General features: G+C 45.0%; 1 protein-coding gene across 1 annotated transcript; it reads right to left on the bottom strand.

The window, feature by feature from the left end:
- Nucleotides 1-259: 259 nt before the first annotated feature.
- On the bottom strand, nt 260-10,585 carry LOC123373592 (prolactin-releasing peptide receptor-like). Its single transcript, XM_045022599.1, is given in 3 exon segments — nt 260-1,300; nt 10,039-10,185; nt 10,496-10,585. Coding segments are annotated over 2 exon segments (1,131 nt in total). The 5' UTR covers nt 10,129-10,185; nt 10,496-10,585.
- Between the last annotated feature and the right edge of the window lie 10,886 nt (nt 10,586-21,471).

The following is a 21,471-nucleotide window of genomic DNA, read 5'->3' as shown; positions in this document are numbered from 1 at the left end:
TACACCCCAGTCCCCCTCTCCTGGACTTACTCCTCTAAAGGAACAGTCTTCAGAGAACTTGTTTCACCTACAGACATATATTCTTTAAACAGAACCAATGTCCATAGCTTCAAAGTGGAATCAGGCAAGTTGTGCCTAGTGCAGGATTGGAGGCATTTGGATGGCACATCTTATTGTTTTAGTTTGCAACTTGAGCCAATATACTGTGGGATCTCAGTGTAGGTCAGTGACCCTGCAAGAGGAGCCGCTGGGCAGCAGGTCAGATGACAACACTCACTGTCATGCTTTGCCCATAAGGAGCCACTTTTCTGTGCCAGACCAATAACTTCTTTAGCTCCTCCCTAAAGCTATCGTGCAGCCAGGCATATATGAAGGGGTTGTAGCAGGCAGAGCTCATAGCAAACCAGTGGTACAGCAGCTGGACAAGACTAAAATAATAGGCATCCATGGCATTGATGTTGATATCCCAGATGAGGTTAAAGGTATGCAAGGGCAGCCAGCATACCCCACAGACCACCCTCACCATGATCAGCAGGCAGAAGGTCCTCTTGTGCCTGGCTCTGTCCCAGTTGGCCTGACTCTGAGTGATAGTACCAGGCATGACCCTGTTCTTGAGCTTAAGGGAGATCTTGGTGTAGGACACCAGGATGGCTAGCAGGGGGCAGAGGTAGGTGATAAGCAGCAGGAAGAACACATAGGTCTGACGCTGGTGCTCTTGTTCCCCCCAGAACTCCTCGCACAGAGTGATCTCCTGCTGGCTGAGTTCCACGTAGTAGGTGTGAGCCATGGCTGGCAGTGCCAGGCAGCCAGAGAGGATCCAGATGAAGAGCACCACATAGGCACCCAGCTGCAGCGAGTTGCGTCACCGCAGTGGATGCACAATGACAATGTAGCGGTCCACAGCAATGGTGGCCAGAGTGAAGATGGACACGTAGATGGTGACAGGGTGCATGAAGAAGATGAAACAACACATGGTGCTGCCGAAGATCCAGCTGCGGGGCTCAAAGACGTAGGCCAGGGTGAGCGGGATGCAGGTGGCGCACATGGCCACATCTGACAGGGCCAGGTTCCCGATCAAGAAGTTGGTGACATTGTGCATCTTCTTCACCTGCACAATGACGTGCACCAGCAAGCAGTTCCCCACCATGCCCATCACCACCATGGCTGCATACAGCAGGATGATCGGCGCCTTCAGCTGGTGCACCAGCTGCAAGCTCTGGAACAGTAGCAATGTCCCATAGGTGAGGGTGAGTGCAGACTGGCTCTGGATGTGGTGAGCAGAGAAATCAGCCATCTTTTCCTAGAGGGCAAGGAAACGGGAAAATTAATGACACCTCTGCCTCCTATGAGCACTAGTTGCACCTCCTCCTCCACTCCCCCAATGGGACCTAGTAGTGCCTCCTCTTCCAATCCTACCACAGGCACTAGTGGCATCTCCACACACATACCCTAGGGGCATTTATGGCCCCTCCACCCTTACGCCACCTACATGGGTACATATGCAGTTCAATCCTCCCATCAGTGGAGAATGATGATTACAGTGAAAACACCTGGAGGAAGATACTCATGGCCATCCCTTCTGGAAACACCCCTGTTCCCAGGGACATGTGAAGTGAAACCCTCCCATGAGCACTAAGGATTGTTGTGCAAACACATCAATGAAGAACATAAGAGGCCACCAGAATTAGTGACACCCTTTGCTTGCAGACACACTTCCTGATTATATCCCTACCCTGTTGGAAACTCAAGCAAAGAGAAAAAGCACCCAGATGATGCTATAAATGGCCACGAGGCAGACATCTACCCACAGACAGGCATGCAATGGCATCTTGACTGGGGACAGAGATTGCAATGAAAAGCACATGGAGTAAGGTAATAAAGTATAATCAGATACATCATAAATTAATAATCCATCATTACAATACATGATGCAACAAGCAATAAAGTACTATTTAAAAAAGCAAGTGGATGTAGGACTACCTGAATTAGGGACTTCTCTCTCTCTCTCCACAAAGACGTGTGAAAAATCCCCAGCCACCGGAGAATAAAGTTTTAAAGACACCTGGAAGAAGATCTAAATGACCCTTGCCACTAGCGACACACTGATCCTCAATGTGCAAATAGAGCCCCATTGGCAGGGCACAAGGGGAAAGCAAAGCGAGTGAGATCGACCATTAACAAAGGCGTTGGGAAGGGAAATTTTTCAGCCGCTTGAGGCTTTTCCTACCTTTAGTCACGGGGAGGGATAGCTCAGTGGTTTGAGCATTGGCCTGCTTAAACCCAGGGTTGTGCATTCAATCCTTGTGGGGGCCATTTAGGGATCTGGGACAAAAAAAATAGCTGGGGATTGATCCTGCTTTGAGCTGGGAGTTGGACTAGATGATCTCCTGAGGTCCCTTCCAACCCTGATTGTCTATGACATCTATAGCTTGGCTGCCTGTTTAATTATTCATAGATTCTAGGACTGAAAGGGACCTCGAGAAGTCATCGAGTCCAGTCCCCTGCCCTCATGGCAGGACCAAATACTGTCTAGACCATCGCTGATAGACATTTATCTAACCTACTCTTAAATATCTCCAGAGATGGAGATTCCACAGCCTCCCTAGGCAATTTATTCCAGTGTTTATGTTTATGTGCCATGGGGAATGGAGCTGGCCCTGGAATCATTGTTCCTCCCCACCCCCAATAGTGTGAACCCAGTGCCTGTGATCGAGCAGGATGATCCGCTGCTGGGAAGAGTTTCAGAGCCAGTAATTGGCTCTATTCGCATGCCCCAGCGCCTCCCTCCCCTACTCTTTCAGTCGGTCATTGGCGGCTGCGCCGAGCCCATCCCCAACTCCTTCGCAAGCCGGCAATGTCCAGCGGGGCAGCAAAACTCAGCCCGGGCTCCCTCCTCATCTGCGCCCCGCCCTCTGGGCAAAGAAGAGGGATGCAGTGCCCGCATTTCCACGCCCCTCGGGTGGGCTAACCCCAGGGCAGTTCCCAGGAGCGTGACTCGGGCTATAAGCTGTTGAGCCAGGCAGAGGTGATGCTGCAGCGCCGGGAGCCGGCTAGCAAGGGGAGCTCTCCAGGGTGCTGAATCCAGACACGTGTTACTGAGGGTATGGCTACACTTGCAGCCGTACAGCGCTGCCGCGGGACCGCTCCCACGGCAGCACTTTGAAGTGCGAGTGTGGTTGCAGCGCCAGCAGCTGGGAGAGAGCTCTCCCAGCACTGCAGGTACTCCACCTCCCCGTGGGGATTAGCTTACAGTGCTGGGAGCCGCGCTCCCAGCACTGGGGCAGTGTTTGCACTGGCGCTTTGCAGCGCTGTAACTTGCTGCGCTCAGGGGTGTGTTTTTTCACACCCCTGAGCGAGAAAGTTGCAGCACTGTAAAGCACCAGTGTAGCCAAGGCCTGAGGCTTAGCTCATCGGACAGCGCTGCAGCAGGTCCGCCGGGGGGTACTAATTCCCAGCGGCGCTGCCAATGAAACATTGAACCCTGGTGAAACCCAGCGGTGCCTTTCCCTTCTGGATGAAGGTACAGGAGGCTTTTAGAAGAGCAGAGACCTGAGCCAACAGAGAAAAGATAGAGGGTGTCTCCCCTCTAATGGCTAACTGCAGGGTGCCATGTACGGTACTAACCAAAGGAAAATTAATGCATCAAAAGAAGGATTAACATGGAAGCAGATGAAATTGAAAAGGAAAATGACCAATGAAATGTTAAGAAAGGAGACAATTTCACCCTAGCTCAGAGGGGAAACAGAGTTCTGTCTTACCATTCAATTAGTAGTAGCCCTTGTATTAGCATCCAGAGACACCCCACCCAGGAAAAATGGGGCCCCATTGTGTTAACATAGCACAAGTTGAGGCTGGCCTTTGAATCCAAGGCAAACAGCTTAAACCAAAATGATTTAGGGCCAGGAAAGAAATTCTTTCTCCTGAAAATTCTAAAGCCGGAAAGTGTCCGTGCGAGATGAATTTGCCAGCCTAAAAACTGAGGCTCTTCAGAGGGAACCATGACAATGCTTTTCTGGGAGGTGCCCTATGACCACAGAAGGGACTTTCACAGGACTAAAGAACCACCTCACACAGCATCCATTGCCATTCCAAGGGCAAGCTACACCTTTTTTAGTTTACCATCACCAATACAAAAACATAGCACATCAAATATACATAACAATAAACATTCACAACCAAACAAACCCACATGCATTCCCCTCCCCCCCAAAAAAATCAGAAGGACAGAACATGTGACACATGCTAACCATGTCAGCAAATGCTCTACTGAAAAGTCCTTAGATTCATAGTGACTCTTCTTCTGAAGAGAACAGAATGAGATAGAATATGTTGCAAGGCCCCTCGCCATGTTTTGTACTGGCCTGGCCATCTTACATTAAATACCCTTTTGTGGGTTTTTACAGGGCTATGAGACAAATTAAGAAAAAAAAATCCATCAACATAATTCCAGCTATGCTTGGCTGTTATATAAACACAAAACTTGGTCAATTGAACTCTAAACTGGTAAAAAAATATCTTGCCCTAGAACAGTGAAAAGTATTTCATGTAAAGCAGTCATCTGGGGAAGATTTATCTAATTTTATTATCGTTTGTGTAATTGAGATAGGAAAACAACCTTTAAATCATTTATACTTCCCCACCCTCAGGAAAACTGAATTTTGAAAGATAAAGACTGATCTGTGAAATTCCACATTCAGGAACAAAGACATTACGTTACTTTTAGTGAGTATTGCTTTAAAAAAAAAAACCTTAAACACGTGCATAACTTTAATCGCATGTCATTCATGGCACACATGCTTAAGCGCTTTGCTGGATCAAGGCCATAATTATATGGAACACCACCACAGTTCAGCCATGCTGGCAACTTTAGGCTAATTAAGAAATTGTAAGCAGATATTTTAGGAGATTTCTATAGCTTTCTAAAAATATTTGTTCTTAAATGTTCATGATCTATAATTTTAGCAGAATTTAGGAAACTGTTGTTAACAAAGGCTTCTATTTGGTCAAAATTCCCAGCTGTCAGGTGTGTCAGATGACTTAAGAACTCATAATTCCTATTATTCAAATTCTCACCACTCAATCATTTCTGGCAAGAAAATTAGCATTTTAACTATACCACTAACAAAATACGGTCTATTAATATAATGCCTCATGCTTTAACTAATGGGGATTAAGAGGAAACTTTTGCTACAAACAGGTTAGCCCATAAAGGTATTCTGCAGGGTTTCTTGCACTTTCCTTTGAAGAATCTGCTACAGGCCACTGTTGGAGACTGGACAGTGGAATAGATAGATCTTGGCTCTGATTCAGTCTGGCAGTTCCTGTGGTCTTTCAGAATTAACATGAAATCCTGACTCCAATATAGTCAATGGCAAAACTCCCATTGATTTCAATAGAACCAGGATTTCACCCCAGAATTTTCTGAAGAAGATCAACATTTGCTATCACATGTATCCAACCTCCACAAATTTTCCAATTCCTGATTACATTGTGGGATATTTTGGATAAACACGTGTGTCCTTATGACAGATGCTATAGACACATGGAATATCCAAGACTATTGTATCAGCTTTATAAGTGTTATATGTCTCTTGGTGGGTGAGGGATTGTACTCTGGCTCCATGGGGGATTTACAGGGTTTTCTGCAGGAACTAAAATTCCTAGGTAGGTAACAGGTCAGGAGAAGTCTAGGGAACTTGTACATATTAATTTGAGTGGATGCCTGGAAAAGAAGTGAAAACTGTATAAAGTGATCACCCTGACAGAGGGAGAGAGGTCACTCTCCTCTGATCCAAGAAATGACATGAGACTGTGACCAAAAGGGGTAAGCCCTGTGAGAGGGCTTGAAGTACTTTGAAACCTGCCAGGGTAACCATGTAGAAGCTGGGTGATACCCGCTAAGTTAGACATGCATAGAAGCTGTTTATTGTTTTTAAACTATATTTCCTCAGCCGTGCTTTTCTTCTAAATAAATGGTACTTTGCTTTATGAAAGCTGGCTGGTCACTGATTAAACCTGTCACTGCCCGTAGGAGAACAGGATTGCAGGTGCTGAACTACATGACAGCCTGCTGAGGTGATTACATTGAATTTCAGGAGACTGCAGCAGGATCCCTCTCCAAGCCAGATGATTAGTAGAGACCTGAAATATATGTGGGGTGCTCTCAAGGAGACTATGAAGAGGTCAGAGGTGCAGTTAACTTGGGGGTTGTGGCAGTCCTCAATCTCATCTTTTATTCCTATTTCCTTTCCGTTACAGAGTCCAATTTCCTCGAATGACTGCACTGCACAGGCTTATTGGCTGCAGTGAAGTGGTGTGAGGTTAAAGTAATTCCAGCTTCTGATTCTCACATGATCATAAATAGGTAGCAGAGAACAAAAGAGGGGTTATTGTGGGGGAAAGAAGAGTGTAAATTTTAAAAGATTTTAACTCGGAAATCAAGGTGCACTGAACTTGATTCCTCTTTGCTGTTCCATTCTGTTCAATATAGGTTGTTATACCGCATTTATATTGCATTCATACTGCATTAAGCCATGTGACTAGACAGCTGTCATTTCTTCTCTGTTCCTCTCCCTAGAAGAAGAAGTGTGTCCAGGGAAGAGTCTCGTTTTGATAGTGTGTATCTTTTATTAGTAGTTATTACTATTTATTTATATATATAAATATACCTGTTCCTCTGTGTTTGAATTAGAGAAAGCAAGGTCAAATAAATGCACCTTGCACTTGGAGGTAGTGAGGTTTGTGCTGGTCAGAACAACAGAAGCAAAACCTGGAGACATATCTCCACAACTCCCCCCACAATACACCTTTCAAGTTCCATGGGCCCTACACATGCCTATCACAACATGTGGTGTACCTCATCCAATGCACTAGATGCTCCACTACCAACTGTGTGCATGAAACAAGCCAATCATTATGCTCTCAAATGAACTCACACAGAAAACTGATGGAAGACAAAAACACACTGTCATCTAGCAATCACTCTATAGCTGACCTCCCAGTCCTAGTCCTGAAAGGAAACCTGCATAACACTTTCAAAAGACAAGCCTGGGCACTTAAATTCATAACTTTGCTAGATACTAAAAAGCATGGACTGAATAGAGACACTTGATTTATAGCTTATTACAACAAACTATAACCCTCTAACCTCTCTCCCCAAAGTTTTCTCCTCCTCATGTCCTCAGTTAACAGACCACTTCACCTTGAATAAGCCCTTGAAATATGTATTAGCTACTTATGCTAAACACCGTTGCACTGCTGTACGCTCTCTAGTGTAGCTGCTCTAAGATGATGGGAGAGAGCTCTCCCTTCAGCTTAATTACTCCAGCCCCCGTGAGTGGCAGTGCCTATGTTGGCAGGAGAAGCTTTCTCCACCAACATCCCGGTGCTTAAATCAGCATAAACTGTGTCACTCAGGGAGGTGGCTAATACACACCCCTGACCAACATAACATATGTTGACGTAAGCTGCAGTGTAGCCATAGCCACTCTGAGTACATTTCCCAGACCTGAAGAAGAGTTCTGAGTAAGCTCAAAAGCTTGTCTCTCTCACCAACAAAAGTTGGTTCAATAAAAGATATAACCTCCCCTGCCTTGTCCCTTTAATATCCTGGGACCAACAGAACTATGACAACAGTGTGTACTGGAGTTAAAGCTGTAGTAGGAAGAGAGCATGAGACATAAGCCCTTGTATCAGAGGCATGGTATGAGGCAGGCCTGGCTCACAGAATCTGGCAAGAACAGGGCTGTTGCAGAAATACACATTCCTAAGAAGTGCTAAGCACAAATGTGTTCATGCAAACACATCCTGATGTCAAGTGGCAGCAGAACATCCTGATATCAAGGATGGTAGAAAAACATTTCCCAAGGATAACAGGAACACACTGACCCCTTCTGAACGATAAGGTCAAGATGACAGTACATAACAGAGATGTTTTTGTCGAACCAACATGAACAAGGTGATGGGTGATAACTAGCCACGTCAGGGGGCAGTAACTAACTATGCCAGAGGCAGTACGCAACTTGTTTGTATCAGGGTATAAAGATGCATCTCAGAGGGAGTATCTCTGGCCAGCCAAGGGGGGAATGGAAAGTCCTGCCATTCTCTGAGCTGCATCCATTGTCACGGGCATACATATCTCAGTATCCTTGTAGAGTCTGTCAGGTTCTATTACCAAGCTTCGTCGACAGTAAACCTGGCTGGGTGCTTTTGCACCTTAATGGATCTTGTGGTCATTGGGCGGTTTGCTCAAGGTCTGCTGTGCCGGCTGTCAGAAAACACACACACACAGCCAAACAGCTAACAATAAAATCAGCTAGGCAGAAATCTCTTTTTAAACATTTCTTCTCATTTCTCTCATACTGGATTTCCTGAGCACGGACGCGAGTAAACAAAATGAAAACAAACACTTAAAATACAACCAGGTCTAGACAACAAACCACTTGAAATCCATTTCTGAAAAATGTCGGCTCAACTGCATTCCTCTCAAACAAGCAGATACTAGTTTGCTGTCCTGATATTAGTACGAAAAAAAGCTTTTATGCAGAGTTAAAATTGTACATCATTTGAAGTAATGCATATAGAAACCCAGGGCCCTGTTATACGGAATATGAAGAGGAAAAATGCACTAAAGCCTGACCATGCTATTAGTCTGCCTGAACATATATTAATTGCTAAAGCAGTCACGCACACAAATCCTCTTCTATATAATTACTACATACTACCTAGTGAATAAGTAAAAAAGATGATATATATATATAAGAGTTCAGATGATTGCAGTGTGGTTAGTCCATTTCATCTGTTCCCTTCATTCTGCTCATGTCTAGTATCTTATGGAAAAACTAGCCAATACTCTAGAAATTCCACTAAAAGCTATTATCAGATATGTATTAAATTAAATATTGGAATAATGGTCCCAACAAGATTCAGTGTTAAATTAAAGCAATTGGGGGAGCTGAGAAAAGAGGCTGATACAGTATTTTCTATTTGAAGGAATAATGGCTCTGATCCTTGAGTCCGGCTGAACAGTGCTTCTTTGTTCAGTACCTGTGCTAGGGTGACCAGATGTCCCGATTTTATAAGGGCAGTCCTGATTTTGGGGTCTTTTTCTTATATAGGCTCCTATTACTCCCCACCCCCATCCCGATTTTTCACATTTGCTGAGGTATAAGAGTGGGGGAAGATTGCTCTACTATACATTTATGTTCCCACAGTACTGAGCTACCAATATCAGCTGACCAGCTCACCAGGGGCCATTGCACTAAACAGGGGAGGGCCGAATTAGAGACCGTCAGGGGCCAGCGGGACACTAGGACCTGGGCCTCTCCATGGCTCCACCCCTGCAACCTCACCCCTGCATCTTGGCTCCACCACCACTTCTAGTGATCATGGCAGGGGTCCCACCCAGGTAAGGCCCTTCAGGGTTTTTTAATTTTCCCATTTCCTGGAAATTTATAGGGTTGTATTACAAAAAAAATTAAAAACAGGAGAAAATTGGAAAAAACGAAAATGAAGGGCAGCAGTTGGGGCGGCCGGGAGGGGAGGGGGATGCCCAGTACTCATGCGGGCCAGGGGTGGGAAGGACAGGGGCAGTGAGGGTGGGGCACCTGGTACACAAGTGACCAGATGAAGGGGGTTGACCACTACTCACAGGGACCGATGACCAGGCTCCATGCTTTCTCATTCCTCCCCCTGCCCACTGCAGAGGAAGGAAATAGGGCCAAGCTGAAAGGCCAGGGTTAAAGGGAGAGTGGAAACCTGCAACCCGTGAGCACTGGTTTCCCTCACCCCACTTTCTGGACAGAGCCCCCTCCTGTCCCCGATGGCCCTTAGCACGGACCTGTCCACTTCCCCTAAGAAAAATTCCTTGGTTCTGAAAAAGCCAAAATTCAGGTGAAAACTGGTAAATACCAATAACAAAGGACACTGCATACAGATAAGGGCAGCAGCAACAGCAGAGGCCTTCTACGCTTGTGATAGCAGGGATCCCTTCTTTACCCCTGGCAGGGATGGCAGCAGGCAAGTGTCCCCAATACTTACTGCAGCAGCTTGTATGAATCTGACTGGGTGGACTGGGCCTACTGAAGTCTTCTCCTCCTGCCACTCAAAGTGTCCTCTGCTGGATGGCATTGGTAGAACCTCACCAGAGCTGTGGAGTTAGCACCTCATTGGCAGGCTGTCTGCAGACTTCTCTGAATTAATTACACTTGTTTCACATTTTCGAGCTTTTCTTCCCAACCCTGAGGCTAGGAGGCTTCCTTTGAAAACGAAAGCTGAGATTCACAAGCCAGGGCCTAGACATGAGCCTACAGTGCCTACGTCTTACACCGGCCCCAGATAATTGCAGCACTCCAGCCATACCTGGCCACTGGGAGGGTTGGTAGAAGGTGGTGCAGAACAGGCTACACTGATGTGTCACCCCAAGAGATTCTCTATACTGAAGGAACCCTCATGATTTGGGCCAAGTCTGCAGACAGCCTGTCAGGGGGGTACTTACTCAAAGACCCTGGGACAGTATTCTGGCCCTTTGTGCTATCAGTCCTGTAGGCCAGGATTTGGTCTATTTTGCTTGAAGTGATAATTGCCTGAAAAAAGATAAAATCTGATTAAAAATAAGCAATTTTTCAACTCAGAAGTTAAATGCTGCTCAGCCGTGTATGTGAAATGAGTTTTATGGTCTCTGTGGTGTTCCCAGTGGACCACCTCAGAGAAAATGCCATCATAGTCGGCACCCTTGTTGGTAATACCAGCAGAAAGAGGATTATATGGGCATTGAGACTGAACTATCCTGTCACCTTCAGAGGGGGTCCCTAAAGATCAGGTCTCAGGTGCACATCAGCTGTAACTCCTGCAAATACTAACCTAGTGCAGACAAGGCTTTCCATTGTAAGAGCACTGGTCATACTTTATAGTAAGGGTCCAGTTATAAAGGCTTAGTAAATGATTCATCAATTGTTATAGAGTCTAGCAGATTGATAATGGCCACCTATATAACACTTTCTACTGATAAAGAGATTCCCAGGTTTGTATCCCAGACAAGCCCCCTTTTATGTGACAGCCACCATCTTGACTGACACTGGAGACAGAACCGGATGCCTCCAGAGTGAAAAGCAGGGCAGACACAGGTCATTCCATTTTGCAGAGAAATCATCAAATTCTGACCACAAAACATTTCAACAGAATTTTTTCAACTAGCTTCACTCTGTAGCTGAGAGCTGTAACAGAGTCGCATCCTCTGTGGATTGGGCATCAAGGGGAAAACATAACACCCCCCCAATCTAAAATGTGTAGTGATATCTGAAAGATGCTTATAATAACTACTAATCATTAACTAACCCTTTATCAACCATTTACCCTTAATAAAATGTGTGACCGGTACACCTTTCTAAAGAACTAGGTCAGTGTGCCTATAACAGGAAAGCCTCAAGCTGGCCTGGATGGTGAATAAAACCCCTCCCACATCTCAAACAACCAGGTTATTTTATATAGACAAAAGAAAGCTGTGGGGTGTTTTGCAGGTGGGTCATACCAAGCGCATGTCCCCCACTCTAGCTGTTCAGAAGCGCTGCCTGGCAGGTAAAAGCAGACATTTTATGTAGTCATGCGAGGCAACAGAGTCAAAGGATGGGGCTGAAAGATAGAGTCAGAACAGAGAATTAGGTAGGAAACATAGTGCTGGCTTGGGAGGCAGATGCCAGGGTCACTCTGCTGCTACCTAACTGCTATTGCTGGTAATTGCTGTGTTTTCACAACTATTTTTGCATGTGTTAAAATGATTTTTTTATTAAATATCACAAGCTATGGCACTTAGTTTTCTTTCCAGAATTCTTCTGGACTCATGCAGGCTTCCTATAACTGAGTACTTCTGGTTTTACATTTAATATAAAAGAATTCTTTACAGAGGCAGCATTTAATGAATTGATCTTCGTTAGAGTAACTGAAGCAGGGCTTGAGCTAGATTAAGAATTAGAAAAGCTGAAGGTGCTAAGAAGCATGGCTTGGAATTTTCTCATCCAGGCTTCGGATGAGAGCTACGTGAATCCAAACGTTTATTTTGAAGGCACTGGACCATCTTCATATTGCAGTCAGTGGTCAGCCCCACTCCAAATGCAAATTTCATACCACTTCTCACATATCCCATGAGGTTATAATTACCATCAACCAAACATCCATCCAGCAGGCACAGAGGATGAAAGAAGCACTCCTCTCCTGACTCCTTATTCAAGGTTGGTCAAACTCACAGCCCCTGTGCTCAGGAGAATGCAGGGCTTGCCCTAAGCAGCACATTGCCCCAGGAAAGGTGATGAAGCCATACCTTCCCTCCCAGCCCACAGGTCTAAGGGCACCAGGGCTGGTGCAACCCATTAGGCGATGTAGGCGGTCGCCTAGGGCACTAGCATTTGGGGAGTGGCATTTTGGGTCCTTCAGCGGCGACCGCGGCAGCCGGATCTTCAGCCACCCTGGTTGTCGGCGGCATTTAGGTGGAGGGACCTGGGGCAGGGGGGGTGCGGGGAGGGCCACTTGCAGCAAGTAAGGGCGGGCGCGGCACGCAGGGGAACCGCTCCCTGCCCCAGCTCACCTTTGCTCTGCCTCCTCCCCTGAGCACGCTACCCCACTCTGCTTCTCTCCCTCCCAGGCTTGCGGCGCCAATCAGCTGTTTGGCACCGCAAGCCTGGGAGGCGGGAGAAGTGGAGCGGCGACATCGTGTTCGGGGAGGAGGTGGAGCAGAGGTGAGCTGGGGCAGGGAGCTGCTGCACGGCTCCCCAGGCTGGGGGGAGCTGCCGTGGGGGGGCGCATCAGGGCGGGGGGGATGCAGAGAGTTGCCACAGGGCTGAGGGGGTGCAAGGTGGAAGTTTCGCCTAGGGCGCGAAACATCCTTGCACCCACCCTGAAGGGCACATTTCCTAAAAGACGACAACAGCCTGAGCCACAATCCCCCTCAAGCTGCCCTTATTGAGTGAACTTCGTACTGCCCCTGTGGTTAGATGTTTGGCTACATGTGTGTGTTCCCTCTGTTTGCCACCCCAGTCCTGTGCAGATAGCTGGCATGGAAGATCTCGAGCAAAACGCCCAATGATGACAAGATCCGTTAAGGGATGAAGGCACCCAGCCAGATTTATTGTTGACAAAGCATGATACTAGTATCCTGCAGACTCTACCAGACCACTAATACATGTATGCCCGTAACAATGGACCAGTTCAATGAATGGTGGGACTTTCCATTCCTCCCTAAGGTCAGACAAAGATACTCCCTCTGAGATACTCTTTATACCCCGATACAAACAAGTTAGTACTGCCCCTTTGACGTAGTTAGTTACTGCCCCCTGATGTCACTAGTTGTCACCCATCATCTTGTACCTGTTGGTTTGATTAAAACATTTTTATTACATACTGTCATCCTGACCTTATCTTTTAGGAGGAGTCAGTATGTTCCTATTATCCTTGGGAAATGTTTTTGTACCATCCTTGATATTGGGATATTTTGGTACCACTTGATATCAGGATGTGTTTGTGTGAGCACTCTGTGCTTAGCATTTCTTAGGAATGTGTATTTCTGCAATATCAGCCCTGTTCTTGCCAAATTGTGTGAGCAGGTCCTGCCTCATACCAGGCCTCTGATACAAAGGCTTATATCTCAGGGTCTCTTCCAACTACAGCCCCTTAATTAGGGCTGTGCATCTCTGTCACAGTCTAGGCCAGGGATAGTCAATAGGCAGACCACGGGCCAAGTCTAGACCACCAGATGCTTTTGAACGGACCCCGAAATCTTTTTATTTACTTATTATTATCATTACTGTTGGGTTTTTTTATTATTATTTTCTCTGGAGTCTGGAGTTTGATCAAGAAATTTGGGCCTTGACAAAAAATAGATGACCCCTGGTCTATGCCATAGTGAGAACACGCTGCGACTGGGAAAGCAGCCAGAAGCTCATTGCATAGTACCACACTGTATAGGTTCTTATAGCATGCCCATGACCATAGTATCTGAGCACCTTCCAGTAATGACTACACATCTGATATGTGTTATTTGTTCCCTCATCCTCTCCCCAGAGGAAGAAGCGTGAGCAGTCAAGGGTCTTGTTCAGGTAGAGGTTGGTTGGTTTGTCCTTTATTATACCTGCTGTTATGTGTTTAAATAGAGAAGGCAAAGGCAAAGAAATGCGTCTTGCACTTGGAGTGGAAAGTGGTGAGATCTGATGGTCTCTAGTTGCTGGAGGAGTTCATTCCACAGGCTTGGACTGCTCCTGGACACAAGTTGGACTGCCCCTGGAGACAAGTTAAAAGTTCCATTGTACTGCAGGAGTGAAGTTGTCAAGCATGGTCTTCATCCTGGAAGAGCTTTAAGTAGTCTGTAAGGTACCCTGAGCTGGGAGCCCAGACCATGGAACTCTTGAAGAAAAGGACTGAAACACTGAACTTGATTAGAAATTCTGTGGGAAGCCAGTGCCGAGAGCAGAGTGTCAGGCGTGCTAGCTGGTGTTGCTGAGGAAATGCCCTGTAACATTTTGTACTTTGCAGAAGCAGCAAAGAGTCCTGTGGCACCTTATAGACTAACAGACGTTTTGCAGCATGAGCTTTCGTGGGTGAATACCCACTTCTTCGGATGCAAGAAGAAGAAGTGGGTATTCACCCACAAAAGCTCATGCTGCAAAACGTCTGTTAGTCTATAAGGTGCCACAGGACTCTTTGCTGCTTCTACAGAACCAGACTAACACGGCTACCCCTCTGATACTTGACACATTTTGTACTTTGGAGTTTCCAAAGTGCCATAGGTTTCATGCCCAGGTATATCACATGCCAGCACCACAGTTTCCAGGTTGCAACTACTGCTGCCACACTCATTGCAGACTTGTGGGATCCCTGTCATTGGGAGGCTGGCAGGCAGGAATTGCCCAAGTGTCATGCCTCACCCTAGAAAATACATTTCTTCCATTGTAAGTGTAAGATGCTGGAGACATACTGCTCTTACGTCTCTCCCTGATTAAGGAGAAGCACCACAGGGAAGACGGTTCCCTGGAGAATAGCAAAGTCTATTAAAAATGCCTTTTTAATAAATTTCCCTTCAATTAATTTTCCTTCCCCAATTACTTGGAGAAAGTATTTCATAATTGTGAATCTGGAGGCTGAACACCTGGGCCTATTTCTTCTGCCACAGAAGAGCATTACCTCCCTGGCTGAAGAAAATTAGGTTCCAAACTGCCTCCTACAGATTCATCCATTCCTTTTTAGAGTAAAACAGAATTGGGCAAAATGTGCCCCAACACTGAGTCCAAATGCCCAGACTCAGACTGGGTTCACTCATCACTGCATGACTGGAAGGTTAACAGATTGGTGTGAAATCTTGATATCCATAAATCATACAAAGCGACATTTTAATCATTACATTGGCTGGAGGCAAGAAACTAAATTGCCCTTGAACTGGAAAATCATTCAAGAAGATCTTCCCCCTTTTTTCTTTCAAATAATTAAAGGAACAATCTGTATGTTCTGTCCATTGCAGTTAACGATGCAGATTAGCATTTCAAGAGATTGTAGTTCAACTAGCAACACTTTGATGTCTAGCACGACTGAGACTGAGATTCCTAAGACACCCAACACTGCAGTTTTTAGGCAATGTTACTCTTGCCACTTTTCATGAGAAGGAACTAGTTATTTACTTCCTATTCTTTGGAGCAAACTTTGCATTTAGTTGCAGACCTGTTATTAAAGAGAAAAAAATAATGGTCTGTGCTTAATACCGTATTTAAATAATTCCCAGTGAGGGCCCAGATCCTGCAACTTGATCTATACAGATGGAACCCTGCAGCATGCTTAGCTTTAATTAAAAGATGGATAAGAATGCTGTTGTTTAATCCAGATATAACAAACTAAGCAAACTTTCCGGTTATGAAGGATTCAACCCAGCAACTATGAATTACCAAGCTATAGCAGCATTCCAGACACAGTAACATAAATAATTATATAATAAAAGCATGTTCAGAGAAAACTCCAATAGAATTCTTTTGCTTTAGATTCACAGTCCCACTGTGACAAAGTCACCAATATAGGACTATGTGGAATTAACCTGGGAACCAATCCATTATATTATTAGTGCCTTGAGTACAAAATCTGCAACTAATTTAGGAAGGAAATAATAAGAGAAGGTAAAAGGCCTTACAAAGCTTAAGCAAACCTCACAAACTGCCTTAGCCCATCCACTAGCTGAATGAATATCCCTCTTCCTCTCCCCCTCTCCTCCCCCCTCTCTATAGATAGACACACACACACACACACACACACACACACACACACACACACACACACACACACACACACACACACACACACACGGATAACTAAAGCAGTGTTTGATTACACCAGGATCTTTCATGATTACGTAATGTTCTTAATCATAGAATCATATAAGCTTAGGGTTGGAAGAGACCTCCGGAGGTCATCTAGTCCAACCCCCTGCTCAAAGCAACCCTAACTAAATAATCTCAGCCAGGGCTTTGTCAAACTGGGCCTTAAAAACCTCTAAGGATGGAGATTCTACCACCTCCCTAGGTAACCCATTCCAGTGCTTCATCACCCTCCTTGGAAAATAGTTTTTCCTAATATCCATTCTAGACCTCCCCCACTGCAACTTGAGACCATTACTCCTTGTTCTGTCATCTGAGAACAGTCTAGATCGATCCTCTTTGGAACCCTCCTTCAGGTAGTTTAAGGCTGCTACCAAATTCCCCCTCATTCTTCACTTGTGCGGACTAAATAAGCCCAGTTCCCTCAGCCTCTCCTCATAAGTCATGTGACCCAGCCCCTAATCATTTTTATTGCCCTCCGCTGGACTCTCTCCAATTTGTCTATAACCTTTCTGTAGTGGGAGGCCCAAAACTGGATACAAAACTCCAGATGTGACTTCATCAGTGCCAAATAGAGGGGAATAATCACTTCCCTTAATCTGATGGCAATGCTCCTACTAATACAGCCCAATATACCGTTAGCTTTCTTGTCAACAAGGGGACACTGTTGACTCATATCCAGCTTCTCATCCACTCTAATCCACAGGTTCTTTTCTGCAGAACTGCCGCATAGCCAGTTGGTCCCTAGCCTGTAGCAGTGATAATGGCCAATGGCTCTGCAATCACATCAGCCAACTCCCTAAGCACCCTCGGATGCAGTGCATCCGGCCCCATGGACTTGTGCATGCCCAACTTTTCTAAATAGTCCTTAACCGGTTCTTTCACCGCTGAGGGCTGCTCACCTCCTCCCCATACTGTGCTACCCAGTGCAGCAGTCTGGGTGCTGACCTTGTCTATGCAAAAAAAAGGCATTGGGTACTTCAGCTTTTTCCATATCATCTGTCACTAGGTTGCCTCCACCATTCAGTAAGGGTCCCACACTTTCCCTGACCTTCTTGTGCAGGATAAAGTCACTAGGTGAAATCCTGACCACACTGAAGTCAAGGACCAAACTATTGACTTTAGTAAGTCCAGGATTTCACCTACTAAGTCAAATTCTGCTCTCATTTACATGCTGACCACTAGATGAATGACAATCTCCTGTGGGAATGGAGCTTCCCAGAAAGTGGTTCAGGCATCAGCCACTGCTTTGAAATTCCCCATCCACCAATCAGCAGAGATGGCTGGCAGTGGTTCGGTGGCACCTTTCTCTTGAAAAGCAGGATCAGCTGGAGGAGCCCTTGTGAAGGCAAATCACAGTCCCCTAGAGTAATAATCCAAAACGTTTCGGTAGCAATGAACTGTAGTGTTTTGAATATTGTAGTGTAAAAGGAGAAGAATGGAAAATTAATGGAGACCAACAAATACTAAACAGTCTAAATCTACTCTTATTTGATTTCAGTGACGTTACTCTGGACTTACCCAGGTGTAAAGCAATCTACTTATATGGCCCCCATTACCATAGTATTTAAGCACCTCACAGCCTCACTGTGAGGTAGGGAGGTATCATCCCCATTTTACAGGTGGGAAACTGAGGCACAAAGCACCTAAGTGACAGTCAGGAGCAGGGCAGGGTCTTCAGCCCAGATTTCCCTACAACTAGGCTTGTGCCCTAACCACTGAACCATTCTCCTCACTAACTGAGAGCAGAATTTGGAGTCGGAATCCCAGAATGGCAGTGGCTCTTTGAACTGGTGAAAAACAAGAGAAGGAAAAGGAGAAAAAAGCCATTTTATTTTGCAGCGTCTGCCTCATGTCTATCACATGGAAGAACTGGAGGCCTCCCAACACCATGTATTGGCAACAGATTGTAACTGAAATATGCTGTTTTACTGAATCTGAAACATTTCACGTATACAGCTGTTTTGAAGGCGCATGGGCCTGCCATGTAGAAGACCTAGGTTCAAGTCCTTACTCGGCCTTTTACAGAGTAACCTGAGATGTAAATCTCTCCTGGGGCAACTCATATGCAGCCCTTCCCAAATCAAAAAGCTCAGGTTTCTATCAAAAACCAACATGCTGACACCAAAAACATTTGAAAGGCTTTGTTTGTGTTCCCTGCAGAATCAAAACAAATGTCAAAACCACTAAAGTTGCTGCAAAATGGATTTGTCTTCCTCTAGTCAGCTCTGTTCTGACTCATTGGAGATAATGGGAGTTTTGCAATTGACTTCCCTGGGGTCAGGGTTTCACTTATATAGGTTAAAAGGATTTATGTCTATTTTAATACAGTAAATGTATGAATGTTATTCAATTCAAAGGCTGCCACATTGCATAACAATCATTCGAAAGAGAGGTTTTAGAGCCCCATTGTCCATATTCAATGTTCACAGAGAGAATTACACAGGTTTCAATGAAGACATTGCTAACAATTAGGCCAAGGGAGAAGTTAAGGAAATCTGTTGCAGAGCTGGGAATAGAACTCAGGTTGTCTGATTACCAAGTCCAGTGCCTGAACAGCAAGAATATTCTTCCTCTCTCATTAAGATGGCCAAATTTTCAAGATTGCCATGCACAATTTGGGTGGCAATGAGGAAGATAAGCATGCAGTTTACCAGTCACTTTTGAAAGGTGGGTTCACAGGCCAAGATTATCAAAAATGAGGGCCTAAAGGCTCCAAATTCTGTATTTAGGCAACTGAATAAATGACCTGATTTTCAAACGTACTGAGCACCCAGTAACTTCCCTCGATTTCAGTGGGAGCTGCTGTGTTTAGTACTTTTGAATATCAGGCCACTTATTTAGGAGCCTATATAAAGATTCAGGGTCAGGATTTGTCAAAAGTAACTAATGATTTTTAGAGGGGAGGTGTGACGGGTTCCCCCTGGGGTGCCACCTGGAATTGGTGTATCACTGAGCCCCCCAGACCCACCAGCCTGGCTTCCTTTTACACCGTATTGCTGTGACAAGCTGCAAAGCCCACTCTAGCCTGCACTTTCACCAGCATACATACAGTTAGGGACACACCCAGTTACATGCATGCAGGCTCTCTGACCAGCCCCTGCATGGGAAGGCTCCAGCTCCTCAGGCATGCACCCCCTCTGGAGTAAAAACCCAAAATTATACCATCTTGCGCTGCACAGGGAACTGTACAGCGTAATCTCATAAAATTCATCCCTCCCTCAATGTGGAGAGGAATATGCAACAACTTTCTGCCCCAAGTTATGATTTCCACACACTAGTTTAGATAAAGCAAAAACACATTTATTAATTACAAATGATAGATTTTAAGTGATTATAAGGGATAGCAAACAGACCAAAACAGATTACCTAACAGATAAACCAAAACTGGAAACTAAGCTTAATATAATAAATTGATTGGATATGAATAGCAGATACTCACCCTAAGTAATGATACAAGAAGGCTACAGGTTCTTAAGGGACAAGCTGCACTTGCTTACAGCTTGACATCTCCAGATGTTCCATTCACAGGTTAAAAATCCCTTTAGCCTGGATCCCGCACTTCCCCCAGTTCAGTCTTTGTTCCTCATGTGTTTCCAGGAGTCTTCTTGGGTGGAGAGTCGGTGAAGAACCTGGATGATGTCACTCCCCTGCCTTTTATATATCTTTTGCATATGGCGGGAACCCTTTGTTTCAAAGCTTGGCTCCGATGCCAGTCAATGGAAAATACTGACATCACAAGATGGAGTCCAGCACCAGATGACCTGGTCACATGTCCCTGTACAGTCACAGCAGCCATCCCCCACTGGCTGTTTGGAGTGTTCACAGAAAGGCTCACCAGGTGGGAGATGAGCTTCTTCCAAGGCCTACTGTTTCTTCCTAATGGCACATTAACCTGAATGGGCCCTTCCCAGCCAGCCATCTAGACAGAGAATTTTTCCTAGTGGGCATTACTCAGGAATAGTTACATGTGAAATAGATACATAGTCAATATTCATTACTTTGGATACAAAAATGATACATGCATACAAATAGGATAATCAGAGTCAGCAAAGCATAATCTTTCCAATGACATCTCACATGACTTATCCTGCATAAAATACATAATAATTATGATATAATTATATCATACTAATATTACTATGAAGAAAATGGGGTGCAGTGTCACAGGAGGTTCTCAGCACTTTTTGAAAATTGCACCCTTCTAAGGCGTCTCAAGTTGGGCACCTAAAAAATGCAGCACCCCAAATCAGTGGTCCCCTATGAAAATCTTGGCCTTGGAGCCAAATTTTAGATTTCCACTTTTGAAAATCTCATCCTTTATTTGCAGAGCACTTGAGAGCTTTTTGCATTTTCCTAAGCACAGTAAGGTCAAGTATCATTAAATCAGAGACTGGACTATTCTAGGATTAATATCTACTACCCATCCCTTGAATTACCCAGCCATTTGTTGGTTTCATTTGCATTAGACAGTTTGTAACCCTCACAAGACAAGAATCAAGAAGGATGGATTGCATGGACTGAAATTATTTAGCACAGCTGTAATATGTGCCCACACAAATCAAAATGTCATTGTGTCAAGAGTTGTTCGTTTACTTATTGTCCCATTTCCCTCTGCAGTTATTGTGATTCACTCCAGTCAAACAGCACTAGGCAATATTTTCCAGCTATCGAGATGCTAAAAGTAGCCTATAATTAATCATGATAGAAATTGTAAGCAACTTTAAATGCTTATTCCACTGTGGGTTACTCCATTTTCTGTCTTGCACAGCTGGTGTTGTCTACATCTAGTGTAATGGATGGGGTGCTGTATGTAGTCCTATTTCAAATGCATGAAATTAAACACAGCTAGAAAGCTATAAAAATCTGGTAGAAGAAGAATGAGGAAACAGAAGGAAGACAAGCAGCTTACAAAGGCACCAGTAGGAAAGCACTTAAACACATGCTTAATTTTAACCATATGCCTTGGTCCTGTTGACTTCAGTGGAACTTAAGCGTGAGCTTAAAGTTAAGTATCTGTTTGGTTCTAATTCAGGAAAGCACTTAAAGTGGCTAAGGCCTCAACCCTGAAAAGATTGGAATAGTTGCATAATTTTATATATGTAAGAAGTCATTGGGACAACTCACATGC

The sequence above is a fragment of the Mauremys mutica genome, chromosome 7, assembly GCF_020497125.1.
Source record: "Mauremys mutica isolate MM-2020 ecotype Southern chromosome 7, ASM2049712v1, whole genome shotgun sequence".
NCBI classification, from domain to species: domain Eukaryota; kingdom Metazoa; phylum Chordata; order Testudines; family Geoemydidae; genus Mauremys; species Mauremys mutica.
Note: the sequence above shows the minus strand (reverse complement) of the source record. Positions and strands in the feature narration are given on the sequence as shown.